Source organism: Naegleria lovaniensis (genome assembly GCF_003324165.1).
Source record: "Naegleria lovaniensis strain ATCC 30569 chromosome Unknown tig015, whole genome shotgun sequence".
In the NCBI taxonomy this organism is placed as follows: Eukaryota; Heterolobosea; class Eutetramitea; order Acrasida; family Naegleriidae; genus Naegleria; species Naegleria lovaniensis.
Window position 1 is genome coordinate 95,335 of NW_025407837.1, and position 16,300 is coordinate 111,634.

Below are 16,300 nucleotides of genomic sequence, written 5' to 3' on the forward strand. Positions count from 1 at the left end.
AATCGTGTTTGAAGTAGTGTTCGGAGTTTGTGAAACTCAATGCAGCAAAATCTCTGAATTTGGATTCCATTACAATGCATAGTATGCAATTTTAAATTGAAGGTGCTTTTCGTGCGCACGGTTGGCTGGATTATCATTGTCCAGCGAAAGCGTTAGTACTATGGAAGGACAAAGCAAGAAACGAGTTTGAGAAAAGAACGAATTTGAGCAAAGACATCAGTTGGACATAATAGCGTCACTTTACTTCTGACTTTTTAATGTAGATTTGAATCAGTTTTTGTTGCTCTACAGAAAGCCGTTTAAGGTAAGGATCAAAACTCTCTCCAAGAGCAAAATGCAAGTCTACCATTAAATACACCACAGATTTTCTGATATCGACATTGGAATGTTTGAAGGCCTCATAGACACCGGGAAGTATACTCGGTACATGGGTCAGCAATATTTCTGGAGAAATTTGTTTGATTAGTTTTGTCATGATTCGCAATCCTCCCAAGAGTTGTTGTTCCTTTTCGCTATTGTTGATAATTTGTGGTTTGATGAGTTCAAGCGTTTTTTGAGGATCCATGGATTCTATAAATTGTTCAGCAACTCGTTCTGCTGTCCTCTGAACTGCTGGAACTTTATCATTGAATTTTTCCATAAGCTTTCTGAAAGTGATATCTGCAAATTTGATGCAATGCTCATTTTGATATCTAAGCAATGCTGCCACGCTTAGCAGTGCCTTCTCCCTCACAATTTCATCTTCATCGAAAAATAAATCAAACAGATAGAATATGAGCTTGGCAAATGATATTTGCCACACCGATTCTGAAGGAGGTTTTTGTCTCGCAATTTCTGTAATGTCAAATAAGCATCGATATACTTGATGAGGATTATTGTCAATCTTGTACTTGGCAATAGCAGTTAAGCATGCAGAAAGCTCATCTAAAGATTCTCGTTCGTTCTTTAATTCTTGGGCGGTTGAAATTTTATACTTTTCAATTCTGGATGGTATTGTATTTTCAACCACCTTAATGTTGGTGTTTGGAGACTTTGCAGAGAGCGGTGATGATACGTTAGAACTTGGTTGGCTTGACTTTTTCGATACGCTGCAATAATGTTAAAATAAAAGTTGATGCCTGAGGTCTTCATGCAACACAATTAATACTTACATTGTGAGTGTGTGTTCAAAATCTGGAATTCTTTCACGTAGTAAATTTTTGATTGGATTTTGCTCTAGCGATGGCAATGAAAGCATTTGTTCCAAAAATATATGAGGATGAATTGAATACAATGAGATCATGATACTAGTTAGAGCTGCTTCGCACGGTTTCGATGTGTTTACCTGTATAAGAGCAATAATCTTTTTGATACTCGATCTCATGTGACCAGGATAGCTGAGATATGCAGAACTGCCTTGCACGATGTGCATTAAAAACTCTAAGCAAGCCACTCGGACTCTTGAATGATACGTATCCACAATCTTAAATATTCTTGGCAGTAAAATATCTCCAGAGTATGAACTGGCAATCTTTGTTAACAGCTGCTCTGATAATAACTTGGTCTTCTCTTCCGTCAAAAGTAAGAATAATTTTGACAATATACGTTCCAAGTAGGGTTCCACACAATCTGGCAACTTGTCAATAAGCATCAAAGATGAGGTTAAAGTTTTCTCTACAACTTTTAGGTGTGTATCTGACAATCTGTCAATATACAAATTAATTACTTGAAGGAATGTGCTCTTCACTTCAGAAATTCTGTCAGAATCAATAATTGTTTCCAATTTTTCAAGAACTTGAACTTTAGACTTCCAATCCATGTTTTTAGTGTCTCGCAAAATGGAATTGACAGATTCCATTGTAGGGGAATCTAAAGATGTGTCCATTGGATCATTGGATGATTTGTCTAAAGGTCCAACTTCAAATGATTTCGATAACCGTACAGAGGCAGAAGGACTTTTTTGTGACGAAGAGCTTCCTCTTGGTGATAAAGGAGATGATGGGGATGTTGGTGTTCGTGTCATGGCCTTAACTTGGAGCGATGGTGGTTTCTTAGGAGAGGGTGGATATGTTCCAGATAAAGGCAGTGTAGGAATTGTTGGTTTGGTATGATTTTTAGGCTCTTGTACCACAATGGAATCTGTCTTGGAGATTTTTCGAGTAATGACAGATTTTGTTCTTCTCAAAGTAGATGCTGATGAGACATAAGATGACACAGAGGTGCCACTTACAACACTGGATGTTGTGGATCTAGGTGAAATTTGTCCGGAGCGCGTATCGTCTGAGGTATTAAGCTTTTTCTGAGTGTTAGGGTCAAGCTCAGTATATAACTTGTAAGCTTTGTCAGGGAATGTATCTTTCAGAGCAAAGTAAGCTTGTCTACCTGCTTGTCGTGCACCGGCACTTGCATCGTTAATTGCAGATTTAACTGCTTTTGAAATATCGTCAATATTCTTCGTTAAAATTGCCGAATCTACATGCTGTAACATCAAGACTAAATATTCTGCACACCTAGCTCTCATTGTAGCATGAGATTTTGGATCTATCAGTTTTTCAACTATGACGATGATACTTCTGTTAAGTTTGGCATGCGTAATTAAGGTTCGAATACACACATTAACTGAGTCAGATATAACCTGCACGGTCACCACGGTGCTCTTTAAAATTATTGGAACAAAATAATCTGACAAAGATTCGAACCTTGATCCCATGGTTTTTGCAAGTAGATTTAGAAGCATGCAACTCTCTTTCACAATTGTAGATCGCAAGTCCAAAAGATTTTTAGAAAGAGATTCTCGGATTCTAGAAAATTCTGCAATAAATCCAGGAAAATCTGTAGCTCCTCCATGAACTAGTCCTCTTAGACGCCGTATGCAATTCAGTCTCCTCTTCCAATCTACGTTTTTCATATCCTCTAATATTTCAATACTAACTTCCATTTCTCGAGAGAGATCGCTCTCTTTGATATATACAGGTTGAACATCGTTTTCTTCGCCATCTCCTTCATTGGTTGCGACTGAGCTTGGTCTTCCAGCGGTTGCTCCAATTGTGTGAATAGTGTGTCTTGCAGATTTGTTTTTAACAGGGCTCTTTAGAGTTTTTGGTTTCAATGGAACCAAATTTTCAGTATCTACCATTATTTCACTAGCTCTATCTTCGATCGCCTTGAGTTGAGGAGTTCTTAATTTATAATTTCCCAATTCCTGTAATAAATCAACACCGACATATCTATAAATTTCACAAATTGCCATGACTGCTGCATCTCTCACACTTTGAGTCGAATCATCCAAAAGCGAAACAATATCTGGAAGGTATTTCATAAACATGATATTTTTTGGTCCAAATGCTTGTAAAATTTGAATAAATATTAAACATATTCCTTCTCTAACTTTCCAACTTTTGTGAATGAATCCTTCTCGAATAGCGTCCAAAATTTCTTTTGGAGAATAATGTTTAGTAACCATAATGACTGCCTCAAAAGCTTTATCTCTTACTGAATTCTTTGCATCTCCAAATCGTTCCACTAATAAATTTAAAAAGTCAGAAAAGAAAGGTTGAAAGATTTTTGCATCAATATGTTCCAAAAATGTACAGAGAAATGTAAGGGCCGCCTCACATACTTTGTAATTGTTGTCTTTGAGAGAGGGCCGTATTGTATCCATGACTGAAGGAATATCATCCTATTATAATTTTTGAAAATATAAAGATACAGTTCGAGAGTTGAACCTACCAATGCAATATCAAGCATGGATTGAGTTAAAGCATTTAATCCTTGAATCCTCTCTTGAGGGTCTATTCAAGAAGTATTTGATGATTAAAATTTGTTTAGAAAAAAACACAATACGGCACATCCAACCTACCCTTGGTTTGTATCTGTTCCAGTAGCGGAGCAATATTCATCTCTAAATTGATGATGTATATGTGATGAGATGTAATAGGATGTATGTTTTACAATTTTGCAATTCCGTTGATGATAGGTTGTACAGGAAGAGTACTCAAGTTCCTCGATCTTTGTGTTTGCGTGATGATGAAATTCGTCTTTCGGTTTTTTTTGTCACTTTTTGGCGCCCGAATTCAATGGCGGCAAACGTTATTTCAAAAATTTGAAAAATGACTTCATTGGATCTTTCAGCCATAAACAATGGAAGACTTTATTATGATATTGATGATATCATGGCGAGCGAGGAACGGGTCGCTGTAGTATTCAACTTTACAATTCCGAATATTGGAAAATATGTGAAAACAGCAACAGCTCTTCAAAAAGAACATTTGAAACAACATCAACTTTTGAATAGGACGAACAATAATAACAGCAATAATGATGATGGCAACAATAATGAGGAGCAAGTCGTAGAGTCCGACTCGGAACAAGACGAAGCCAACCACACAATGACTACGACGGGATCATTATTTGAAGAAAAATACATAATTGAACGGTCGACCAAAGTGGAGGTTCCTTTTTGGTTAGCCTTTGTTTGTGGTAATCAGGGATATGTGGAAGTAGAGGTTCCGAGAGTTTTTACTGATTTGAATTATGTGACTTCGAATTTTGAAAAGGCTTCTCTCTCAAAAGTGAATCGATACTTTTATGAATTTGGTTCTGCTTTGTTTAAATTAATGGCGGATATTGCTATAAATTTGAAAAGGGATCAAGAATTAGAAGCTCTCTATATTCAACGAAGGTCAACCCTTATTGAAACACTTGTTCATAGATTTAAATTGTTTTTGAGACAGGCTTACCGAGCAAGTAATGAAAGCAGTTCCTCTAGTTTCCTCACAGAGCAGTACGCCGAATTCAAGTCAAAGCTTTGCAATAGTGAACTAATCATTCTTCAAATGATTCAGACAGAAGAGACAAACTTTGTGGAATGGAAACATAAATCTTTGGGAACGTACAAACTCCAATATCAAAAGAATTATATAACCTCCACAGATAGAGATCGTGACAGTGATGATGATAACACTGATACTGCTGTGTCTGATAAGAGAAGAAGAAATAGATAGTTGTACTTACAATATTGCAAAATATAACAAAAATTTAAATTATTTAATAGTACTAAGGACAGTTTAACCCTCTTTTGTGATGCAACGATGACATGTTATCCAGCTCAATATTCAATCTGAAGATTTAAACCAAGCTTCAAATCAGAAATCAGTGGCCCATATGCATCAATGGGTGCGGTGTTGGCAATGGAGACACCCATCGTAATTTTGTCATTATCCCAGAATCTCTTTTTTTCCAACATGCAAGCGATTCCCTTTTCCGTATCAACTCTGAACTTGACAGCATAATCCTCAGCTCGAGGAGGTGAAATACATTCTAAGCCAACACCTAATTCAGCCTTCAAGTTGGTACTATTATAACGAAGCTGAGCGCTAGCAGCAATTCCATAAATCTTGGACAGTTGTGTTGTGAATGAAAGATGCATGTGTCCTAATAAGCTTCCATTCAATACAATAGCCGTCTTTTTGTGTGACAGTGGTGAAATAATTCCTAATCGAGCAGCGTATGTCAAATTTCCAGGAATAAAATCTCTGGCTAAAATACTGCCACCTAAATCAATAGTTACATTTTTCGATCTATAAGCTCTGTATAAACCTAACAATGCAGTGGTTGAAGAATCTGAAGCAAAAGATTGGAAAATATCAGTATGTCCACGCTTGGACTTGATGCTCACTAGTGTATCATTGATCCAACCTTTTCCAGTGGATGAATTACTAATTAAATTTGGAAGTCTCATTTCATGTTGGATGATAAATGGAGCAAGTCCAAGTTTCAGACACATTGAAAATGTTGTATCAGGATAAAGATGCGATCTAATATCCAGAGGTGATGCCATTATTCTTCTAGCAAGCTCACTTCTTCTTTCTAATGGGCCAAATAACGATTCTACATTGTGAGCGAGAATGGATGACACCAAAAATTGTTTCACAGTAGAAAGTCTTCGGAGCATGAATGTAAAATTCTTCAATCCTTCATCATGGAATCTCAGAGGAATAATCATTTGATATGGTGATTGATTACTTGCATCGGAAAGTGGTAAATCTCGTTTTAACTTGCGATCAAAACCTCCCTCCTCTTCCAATTGTAAATATGGAATATATTGTTCCTGTTGAAAAGCATTTGTCGGAATATTATTTGCTCCCATTGATGATGATTTCATTACAATTTTCAATCCATCCAGTCCACTTAAATATTTTGAAAAAGGACTTTCAGACAAGGATGCCGACTGATCATAAATTGCTGTTTGCTCATCTCTCATTGTAAAATTAAGAATGCTATTCGCCCAATAATCCACAAATCTATATCTTCCTGGATAATAATATTCAGCGTCTTCGGAAGCTGAACCTGCTTGTGAGCCTCCTTCATGGACGGGAGATGATACAATCACCTTACTGCTCATTTTTATTTTGTGTTTTCATCATTCCATTTTCATCCAACGAACGCCAACCATCACACTCATGAGTTGCATCTACACACCTCTATCGTTATTGGTCTGACAACAACGTTCATCCCATTACCAAGATCATCCATAACTATCCATTACCATTCAACAGGTTCGTGCGCCCACAGATTCGTCCTGTTAAAATATGGCCATTGATCACCTTTTATTCACCAAATTGGATCCCATTTGCAAATTTCATAAAAACGGAATCCACGAAGCGTCCTGGCACACAATTTCAGTGCTTTCTCAAAAAAAAAAATTATCCAACACCCCAACCAAACACATCATGGTGCCTTCGTTAGAGCTCAAAATACCTCCTCTGCTGTTACTTGTTCTGTGTTTATTACTGCAGTACGCATTAAGCACATATGTGAGCCCTTTCTTGACATCAGAATCGAATCCAGCCTGGCAGACCAATTTTTCTCATTTGTTTGCAGTCCGTGTGGGGCTGATGACAGTTGTCATGATATTTGGATTGTTCATTGCTTGGTTAGGAGTGAGAGCTTTTCATCAATCAAAAACAACAGGTAGGTCTTTTGATAGGTCTTTTTCTGACTCACAAGTTTTGCAAGTGAATCCTCTCAATCCATCAGAAGCATCGTCATTGGTTTCGAATGGAATTTTTGCATACACTCGAAATCCCATGTATGTCGGAATGAGTGTTGTAGCATTTGGTTTTTCATTGTTTTTATTGGATCCTTTCGCATTTCTTTTTGTTCCATTGTTTGTCATGTATTTAAATCATTTTCAAATAATTCCGGAAGAGAGAGAATTAAGGAAAATATTTGGAAAGGAATTTGAGGAGTACATGTTGCGAGTACGGCGATGGATTTAAAAATTATTGTTGTTGTTGTTGAAAATTAGTTCATGAATGAATGAGTATTCTGATCAGAAATAATCCATTGAAGAAGAATTGTTTAAGAATAAGGAAACAAACACAATTTCTTGAAATGGAAGTAAAAAACATTTAATATTTCCAATCTCGTTCTGCTGCTGGATTAATTGGTTCATAAGATCCCAAATAAGCCTTATGTGCAGTCTTTTGATTTTTCATTAATTCTTGTACTTCTCGTTCCTCTAATTCCTTCAATGAAAGTCCATCAATGTTAAAAGGACAAAGATTACAATAATCTCCTTCGTTGAGAGCTAGATCTGATTTATCACGCATTCCCATTTCTTTACGATAGTAAAACGATCGATCGAATAATCTCAGTAAAAATTTGTCGTGCTTGCCATCCATGTCGTCATGAAAATAGTTAGGATCCATGCTGTCAACTTTCAAGTAAAAACCATCCACGTCTGCATGTGAATGGAACGATATGAATTCATTATTGGGAAATTCTTTTTGGAAAAATTGGGAATTAAAAACGAGTCGCATGTCACTAAAACCTAATTGCTCAATCCTATCTAGAAATTTTGAAACACTTCCAAGTTGTTTGGTATTTGAAAAAAGTCCAGTAAATGTTAAAATGTCATTCACGAAATGTTGATGATTACATGTTTGAAGATTGAAAATTTGAGTTCCATTCCACAAGACGCAAATTTGTGCAATTTTTCGAAGCAACCTCGTAATATTCTTTTCCCCTTCAATTTTCACTGTTGAAAAAGTTGAAAGCTTGTTCACATCAATGACTAGTCTCTAAGTACTTACTTAATTGTATCAAATGACACTGTGGACTCACTCTATATTTACATGAAATGGATGGATAAACAAGAGAATTTTCTCCCCATTCTAAAAACCAATCTCCAATTAAAAGTCCAGTTCTGAAGAGTGTGTACGGCCTTAATCGAGAATCTGACTTCATATCAAAAACGTGTGACCTTTCAAATGGAAATATCACAAGTTGAATTAACAGGTATGGCTTGGTAGAATGATCGATGCTCAACGACCTAAATAATTTTTGGGTTTTTCCAAAACTTGCTGTAGGACTCATTCCTTCTCCTAATAAATTAGTAGACGAGTTATTGTGTGATGAGGAGGATCCACCTGTAGAGGAATTATTTGGTGCGTGACTATTTCCAAATACTCCTAGAGCAGATAAATTTTCAGAAATATCTTTCAGAGCTTGCACAAAACGTTTTTCTACATCTTCGTTCGCCTCTTCTGAATGATGGCTTGACATGGGCGATCTCTTCATGAGTGCATTCTTTTCAACACTCGACAAAACGGTTTGATAATTAAAAAAGTAGCAATACATGAAGCAATCGACAAGTGACAAGGTGTGTGCCAATAGTCGTTTTTCATGTGCGGACATGTCTGGACAACTTTTCACTTTTTTCATGCAATTCGACAAGCATAATTTTTCAAGAGATGTCAGTTGTGACACACTCTGTGGCAACACAACCATCATTTCATCCAAAACTCCACCGCTCGTGATATTTCTCGTATTTTGTGGAGGTAATGATGAAAATCCATAATTATTCGAAGCTCTACATCCAACAGTGTTATTGGTCGAGTCAGCAAGTGATCTACTTCGTGCTGAAATGAGTGGAAATGCTTGCTCCAATCTTCTCAAAGCAAGACGAAACACTCGTAACGAATACGATTCGTCATCTGTGAAAATTTCTGGTCGATGACTCTGTACAAAATATCCTTCATTGAGACTCTCGAAAGAGCTCTCATTCTTACTCAATATACATCGATTCTTAAAATCTGCTCCCATTAAAATACTCCTTTCATCACTTCCATCTTCACACTGTAATAAATCTCCAATAACTTCACATTCATTCAAGCTACTAAATAAATTATTAGCATTTCCTTGTTTTTTAGAGGATGAAGAGAGTGAAATATGTTTTTGTGAATGTCGGTGATCGCTTAATGAGGTTTGTGAGCTCAGAACAAAATCAGAGGCAGAGTCCGAGGAAGCTAGAGCTTGATTAAAGGATCGCATTTGATAATGTTGATCAAGCTTGAGTTGATCGAGATGTTGTTCGATGAGAGTGGCTTCATTGAGTGGAATTTTGAGTGATGTTAAATCCTGTGGATTGAAAGATGATGATGATTAATAATATGGAGAATATTCAAAGGAAAAGGAATGCAATTTCGAGAAAAGATGATGAATTGTCATTGCAATAAATAGAATTCCCATAGAATTCATGGATAGGTCAGAAAAAGGACACAATTGTGTTGCAATGTAGTTGTTGTTGTTGTTGAGAAGAACAGTGACGAGTTGCAGCATGAGCGGTTAAATGAAGCATGGCATTCACAGGAGTGAAAGACATAATTTGATGGCCATCATGCGGTGACACCACCGAATTTTGACATTATAATCAAGTGTCCAATTTTGATAATCATCGCGCGCAGAACGAAAATTCATGAAAACATTGTTTTTGATGATGATCAATGTTATGATGAAATGATGGTGGTATTCAAGTATACAACACATCAAGTTATTAGTTCAGATACCGATATCAAAAAATAGTATTTTTCAATCATGATTTTCGGAAAAAAACATCGGTGTCAGTAATCACAACATTTTCACAACCTACATTTTTCGAAAAGTATAATAAAGACTTTCCGTCCCATTCCTCTTCTTTTAATTTCTCAATAGTCGTATCACTCACTCCTTCAATAGAACGTAGCCAAACACTAAATAAAACAACATCCCAGTCTTTGATGGGAATGATGGTTGGATCACAATCATAGTCAGAGAATTGTGAACGCACTCCTAGAGTTGTTGTGAAAGAGAGTTTTTGATGATGATGGTGATGGGGATCGGACCAATGATGAATTTTGAGTGAAGTGTTTGGCAATGGACAAGAGTGATGAACGCGAGATTGCAAATAAAAATTTGTCCATTGCATAGTCGGCGTACGGATGCAATAATAGCACGGAATAGAGGTGTTGATCGAATTCAACATGTTGGATCTTCCTTACCTTTGCTTTTGGTTTTAAAGATGCGCTTCAAGAAAGACATTTTTTTCGGGGATTAAGAAAATCGCTTTTATTATCTGACAGCAACTGATTTCAAAGTCTCTTCGGTTTATTGGCCACAGATTGCAAAGCCGAATCCACATGCACATTTCTCACAGCTCTTTGAAAGCAACATGTATTCTAAACTAGAGGTTCCCATTTATCACTTTTTCTTTCCAAACATCTTGGAGAACATTGAAGATTTTTTGGCACTTTCTGACGCTTCTACATTGGCCTCGTTGAGCGTGAGAGTAATCTTTCGAGCCTTCTCCAGCAAAGAGCGAACTAATTTTTCATCAGCAATCTTTTCTTCTGAAGAAGAGTCGTCAATCTTGATGAAATAGGAAGCATCTTGTTTGGCCAATGCAAGAGACGTGGCTGCAGCCAACATGTCTCTATTGGGCTTTTCTCCTTCCTTGACAGAGTGCTTTTGTTTCAAACAGAGAGCTAATTGAAGACTGACTTGCGCAATATTTTTGTGATTGGGAGTGTTTGTGTAAATTGCATCAAATAGTTGAGTAGCCTGTGAGTAGAATTGTTCAGATTCTCGATATCTTCCAAGCATGAACAAACATGTTCCCATGTTGCTAAGGGTCACTCCTAATTCTTCACCAAAAAATGATGTTCCGTGCGCATTATTGACCACAAGTCCTTCTTCTCCTAATTTTTCTCCAACAACAGGGCCTCCAGTAAACATGTGAAATGCTTCTGTGAAGTATATTAACGACTGGTCGTACTTTCCCATGTCGTGATACATTAGACCCATGTTGTTAAGTACAATAACGTGCAATCTATTGGCAATCGTGTTTTTAGATTCTGGAGTTTTTGTATCCATGTTCTTTTCCTTCATTTTCTCTTTCATTTCTTCGAAAACCTTCAGCGCATAATTATAGCTCTCTAATGCGAGAGTTATTTGCTTAGAATTGGAGTAGCACTGGGCAATGTTATTTCTTGTAATTGCGTGGTGAATTCGTTGATCGTTTGAATTCAATGGGTTCACTGATTCTCCGAAATTATTTTTTGTAGTAGCCGAATTCTCAATTGGTGACTTCTTTTCCAATTCTTCAAGTGCCATTACAAGATTTCCTCTTTCAGTAGCACTTCTTTCAAACCATTTGGTGGCTGTGAAAAAATCTTTTCTGTTCTCCATGAAATACAAGCCTACGTTATTGTAAAGTGTTCCTCTCCACAGTTGAAGCTCCAATAATTTTCTCTTGTCATCTTTGGGTACTGTGGTAGTGTTATTGAGATATGCATAGTATTGGTCATACAATTGTTCAGCTTGTGTGTAAAATTTCATAGAATCCTTAGAGGTATATACGAGTGGCGCTGTTGTTCCTGTTGATGGCGATGGAGCCTTCAATCCAAGCTTTGCAAGTGTTGGGGCCACAATACCAGACTTTGCCATGTATCTGAGCGTCTCTGCAAAATTGTTCAGTCCAACAGCAAGGGCCAAAAGATTCTCTACAGTATCCACTGAATCACTGTTTTTGATATCTCTGTTTAACATTTGATATTTATCAAAGATGGTGAAAGCCTTGAGAAATAATTCGTAGCTCTTTAGGTATTGTTTGTTTTCGAATTCATTGAATCCTTCTTTAAATAAATTTTAGCTTGTTGGATTTCCTTCTCTTGTTGAATTGTTGATTTCTGTTGTGATACATCGCGCTGATAATTTAAAGTTGAAAAATTCTTGTGTCTGGCCTCTCCGAGAACACAAATATTCATTAAATTACTTTTTTCACTCCGAGTATTGAATATGGTATTATTGAGAGTATATGGAATTTTACAGACCAGTGATGATGATGATGATATTAATGTACCACAACTCATCCGGCTGTTGTTGCTACAATTAAAAGCTCTCAATCCTCTCAATGCTTTGCTCATTTTTTTATTTCTCAACTTTGAAGTGTAGAAGATCTACTCTTCAACAAGTTGTCTTTTGCCAAAAGCAAATTTAACAATTTTATAACCTACATCGATCCAAGACTTTATGTCTTTGAGGATTCTTAATTTCGGCTCCTTAAGATCTCGAAAATAGGAGCCTCAGCTGTGCTAACACAAAAACTACCAAAAAAGAATCTCCAAAGTCAACCTAAAAAAATGCTCAGCAGAATCTTGAGAAGCGCAAAGAGAGTCTTGCCAAGAAGAGGACATGATGCTCACCATGATGACCATGGTCATCATCATCACGAGGTAGGTTCCATATGGGATGAGAATGGATGTATTTTGAGGATCCTTTTGGTATTTACTTGCCGTACTTTTCATGATGGTTTAAAAATTACATGTTGTTGTGTGGTTTAATCTACTTTTTGAATGGTTGTAACAATAATTCATCTAGTTGGTCATGTTTACCAGTAAGTATTATATTCTTCTCCTCTATGAAGAGTGATTAAATAATTATTAATCTTCATCCTGAATATCAACTCTCTGGTCAACTATGAATCATCATCATGAAAAACAACAACAACAACAGATGGACCACCAAAGAAATCTACCGTCCTTGGAATGATGGCTTTCATGATGGGAGGTCCTATTTCATTCACCTTCTTGTGGTGGTGGACCTATGTTGGAAGCAAACTCTCTCAAAAGTAAAATTGTTGTTTGAGTAATCCTAATACAACAATAACATCTTCTCGCTTGTATCTCTCTAATGGGACACATCTAGTTGTAGCACACATGTAATTACACTTTATTTTGGAATTTGAAAAGCTAATAAAACACATTGTTGATGGTAACAAATGTATCTTGTTTTAGAGTTGTATCATCATAAAGGACAGGATTCACACAAGCATTGTGGTTGGTTGGATCCTTTTGGCCACAAACAACAAGCATGTGCATTACATTAGGAGAGTTGATATTCAATATCACACGACTAGTCTCGTTGCTCGAATTTGCACATTGAATTCTTCTTTTATTATTATTATTGCTTCTCAAAAAAATGTTTCTTCAACAACTGCTTCTCCATTCCGAACAATATCCAAACCTCCTCTTGTTCGGGAATTGTAATAGTAAATATTATATGCAATTCTTGTTGAATAAGATCGTGAAAAGAGTGATTAGTGCTGCTTCTTTTAATCCGTTGGAGGAGAATGCACTGTTTTTGCATTCGGATGAACACAGTGATGACGAAAATGCTAGTAACAACAATGAGGTGATGAGCACTAAATTATCATCAAACAAACTCTCCGAAGATGATATACTAAAAAGTCAAAGACAAGAAGAAATTAGATTGCTTTTCATTGATGGAGGAGATTATAAACAACAAATTCCGAAAAGGCTTCAATCTGATTTGGACCGATGTAATGCTCAGTTGAAGAAAAAGAAGACTAAAGGAGGAGATGACAATACATCAGAGAAGGAAAGCGATGATAAATTGATCATGCGCTTGGATGCAACAGAATTTGAAAAGATTAACGAACTGTACAAACATATTACAACATTATTGTCTACCATTTGGGCTGTAGATTCCGATAGCTCAAAGGAAGCAAGAAAACGAAAGAAAGTTATTGTGATCATTAATTCACTAAGTGCTCTTGGTGTTTGGTTTGGAGAGAGCCAAGCATTTCAATTGGTTCACAAACTTTTGCAATTATCAACTGCTTCAGAAAACAGAGCAAAAGTCTGTTCTGTGGTGAGCATAGTGCATACAGATACTCATTCTAGCTCAGTAGTGGAGCAATACAAATTGCATGCTCAAGGAATTGTCTCATTAGTTGCATCTGACGACATGGATGCAGAAGAAACGTTCTACTTCCCTGTAGCTGGAGGCTCCAAAACGAAAAAACAAGGAGACGAAGAATCGTCGTCTGCCCAAGATGAAGATGAAGTGGAAGAGAAAATCCTGAATATTGCTGCAGTAGATTTTAGATGTGACATTTACAGTTTAAGGCCTGGTGGAAAGTTGTTGTTTAATGACGAATATTACAAAGTGAATTCAACATCTGAAGACGAAGGAGCAATGGTTCATGTCAAACATCCATTCATTCCAAAGAGGCAAAAGAAAAACAAGACCAAGATTGATGTCGAAGAAGATGAAGAAGAAGACAAGCCAAAGATCGCCTCAACAGATTCAATGCAGCCCGTGTCATCTTCCGGAGTTACAATTAAGCGCAAGGTTGGAGAAAGACGACATATTACCATTGGAGGAGAAGCGGAGACAGATCATGTTCATGGAGCAGGTTGTTCCCATGAGCACGAAACCACAAGCTCTATCAAGAAGAAACCAACAACAGGAACCACCTTTTTGGGTGCTTTCGAAGAAAGAGAGAAGGAAAAGCACAGACAAGAAAGAATGGATCGACCCATGTCCAAGGATGACATTGAGAAACAAGTCACTTTCAAAATCGGCCTTACAGAAAAGGAAAAGAGAGCTAGGGAAGCTCTTGAACTGCCTTACATGAAAGATGGATTAATGAATCAATCGAACAAAACTCCACAAGAGCAGCGTCAACAAAAGCAAGGTTTTATTATTGTCGATTCAGATGATGAATATGAGGCTGAAGATCCAGATGATGATCTGGAACTCTAATTTTGAATTAAAGAGTCATAGAATACATGCAAAATACACTTTCAAGACGCAACAGTTAGGAGATACAAGTATGATAATTGTAAGCAATTTGTAAGAAGATGTCTCACACGACCATTTGATGACAATGATGTTATGTGTGAGAATTGCCACAAAAGGCTCGTCTTACACCAAACAATATCTTCTTGGTGTAATCACTGGTGGCGACGCAAAGTCACATTTAACATCTTGAGAAGCATAGCAACAGCTGTAGAGACCCTGTTTCGAGTGATAAGACGTCCATTCACCAGAAGAAAGTTTGGCAGTGACTTTCTTTTCAATTTGCTCCAACGCATGCTTCTTTTCCTTCACATGAGAATTGAAAAGTTTCCTTCTGGTTTCTCCAATCCGAATGACCTCTCGTCTCTCTTCCGTTTTATAATAGATGGGCTCCTCTTGTTTTGGTGGCATGAGTGGTTGGTCATTAGAAATTGGCATTGCTGACATTTTCCTGTTATTGGTTGGAAGTTGTTGTTGAACAAAATCCAGAAAATTAGTGGATGATCTCGTTATTCGGCTCATGTTGTTGAGATTGAAATAGAAATATTGGGACGAGAGAAAGTAGCAATCAGTTCAGAACAGCAATGTAGAAAAGCCGAATCGTTTTTGTGTGTTTGAAAAAACTGAGAATGTTACAATCACAGCCAAGTCGTTAGAGTGTCACAAACGAGTGTTGTAGTTGAAGGAGAAGGATATGAGTGTTATCTTGCGATTCACAAATGGGTGTTTTTTTATACTTGAACAAATTGGCAATCGATGGCACGAAACGGATTAGGACTTTGATAAGCAATGAACATTTAGATTGTATTACCGTCACCCGTCGTGAGATAAGCGTCCAACAAGTGTACAAAATTTCCGAGCGGACACAGGAATGGAATGAGTTTACCTCCATGTCTCACTTTTTAGTGGCGTTTGGACCTAAATTTTGTGTTTTTGAAGACCACCTTAACACTGCTTATGACCACGTTTTACATTTTCCAACGTTGTTTCTTCGTCAACAAAAAGCAAGTTGGCAAGAATATGAACAAAGTCGCCGAATGGTACAAGTCTCACACCGTTTTATTAAAACGGAGAAAAAAGCTTGGTGAATCGTCCGGGCAACCAACTTTCTTTGACTTGATACATTGTTCAGTCTATTCCTATAAATAGAGCTTAGGAGTTGAGAAAAATTCTTTGTAGGACCGAAAGTTGAGTGCATAAAAATATCTACTTAGTGTTCCCTTAATTCAAAACATTTACCACTTGTTGTTCCCGCTTCAAATTTCTATCGTGTATGCTTGTCACTTGGTGTATAAAAGGAAGAAAAGCATAAAAAAAGCTCCTTGTTGTAAAATATTCACTTCTTGCAGAAGCAGTTTAGTATGCACGGCAAAGAACAGGGAACAGTTCAATGTCT

The 16,300-nt window shown here is 37.0% G+C and overlaps 9 protein-coding genes across 9 annotated transcripts; 4 read left to right on the plus strand and 5 right to left on the minus strand.

Moving 5' to 3' along the window:
- Nucleotides 1-235: 235 nt before the first annotated feature.
- C9374_002226 (uncharacterized protein) lies at nt 236-3,878 on the minus strand (the record flags this gene model as incomplete). Its single annotated transcript, XM_044691621.1, has 4 exons — nt 236-1,088; nt 1,152-3,658; nt 3,709-3,770; nt 3,839-3,878. 4 exons carry the CDS (start codon nt 3,876-3,878, stop codon nt 236-238), a joined length of 3,462 nt encoding a protein of 1,153 aa, XP_044550474.1.
- Nucleotides 3,879-4,088: 210 nt separating this feature from the next.
- C9374_002227 (uncharacterized protein) lies at nt 4,089-4,982 on the plus strand (the record flags this gene model as incomplete). The annotated part of the gene is made up of 1 exon (XM_044691622.1): nt 4,089-4,982. One exon carries the CDS (start codon nt 4,089-4,091, stop codon nt 4,980-4,982), a length of 894 nt encoding a protein of 297 aa, XP_044550475.1.
- A 104-nt stretch (nt 4,983-5,086) lies between these two features.
- Nucleotides 5,087-6,382, minus strand: C9374_002228 (uncharacterized protein; the record flags this gene model as incomplete). Its single annotated transcript, XM_044691623.1, has 1 exon — nt 5,087-6,382. The coding sequence occupies one exon, from the start codon at nt 6,380-6,382 to the stop codon at nt 5,087-5,089; it is 1,296 nt and encodes a 431-aa protein (XP_044550476.1).
- A 328-nt stretch (nt 6,383-6,710) lies between these two features.
- On the plus strand, nt 6,711-7,259 carry C9374_002229 (uncharacterized protein; the record flags this gene model as incomplete). The annotated part of the gene is made up of 2 exons (XM_044691624.1): nt 6,711-6,951; nt 6,997-7,259. The coding sequence occupies 2 exons, from the start codon at nt 6,711-6,713 to the stop codon at nt 7,257-7,259; spliced, it is 504 nt and encodes a 167-aa protein (XP_044550477.1).
- A 132-nt stretch (nt 7,260-7,391) lies between these two features.
- Nucleotides 7,392-10,341, minus strand: C9374_002230 (uncharacterized protein; the record flags this gene model as incomplete). The annotated part of the gene is made up of 4 exons (XM_044691626.1): nt 7,392-8,020; nt 8,076-9,402; nt 9,914-10,092; nt 10,302-10,341. The coding sequence occupies 4 exons, from the start codon at nt 10,339-10,341 to the stop codon at nt 7,392-7,394; spliced, it is 2,175 nt and encodes a 724-aa protein (XP_044550478.1).
- Nucleotides 10,342-10,500: 159 nt separating this feature from the next.
- C9374_002231 (uncharacterized protein) lies at nt 10,501-11,847 on the minus strand (the record flags this gene model as incomplete). Its single annotated transcript, XM_044691627.1, has 1 exon — nt 10,501-11,847. One exon carries the CDS (start codon nt 11,845-11,847, stop codon nt 10,501-10,503), a length of 1,347 nt encoding a protein of 448 aa, XP_044550479.1.
- A 593-nt stretch (nt 11,848-12,440) lies between these two features.
- On the plus strand, nt 12,441-12,932 carry C9374_002232 (uncharacterized protein; the record flags this gene model as incomplete). Its single annotated transcript, XM_044691628.1, has 3 exons — nt 12,441-12,533; nt 12,679-12,694; nt 12,814-12,932. 3 exons carry the CDS (start codon nt 12,441-12,443, stop codon nt 12,930-12,932), a joined length of 228 nt encoding a protein of 75 aa, XP_044550480.1.
- A 346-nt stretch (nt 12,933-13,278) lies between these two features.
- C9374_002233 (uncharacterized protein) lies at nt 13,279-14,868 on the plus strand (the record flags this gene model as incomplete). The annotated part of the gene is made up of 1 exon (XM_044691629.1): nt 13,279-14,868. The coding sequence occupies one exon, from the start codon at nt 13,279-13,281 to the stop codon at nt 14,866-14,868; it is 1,590 nt and encodes a 529-aa protein (XP_044550481.1).
- Nucleotides 14,869-15,030: 162 nt separating this feature from the next.
- Nucleotides 15,031-15,426, minus strand: C9374_002234 (uncharacterized protein; the record flags this gene model as incomplete). Its single annotated transcript, XM_044691630.1, has 1 exon — nt 15,031-15,426. The coding sequence occupies one exon, from the start codon at nt 15,424-15,426 to the stop codon at nt 15,031-15,033; it is 396 nt and encodes a 131-aa protein (XP_044550482.1).
- Between the last annotated feature and the right edge of the window lie 874 nt (nt 15,427-16,300).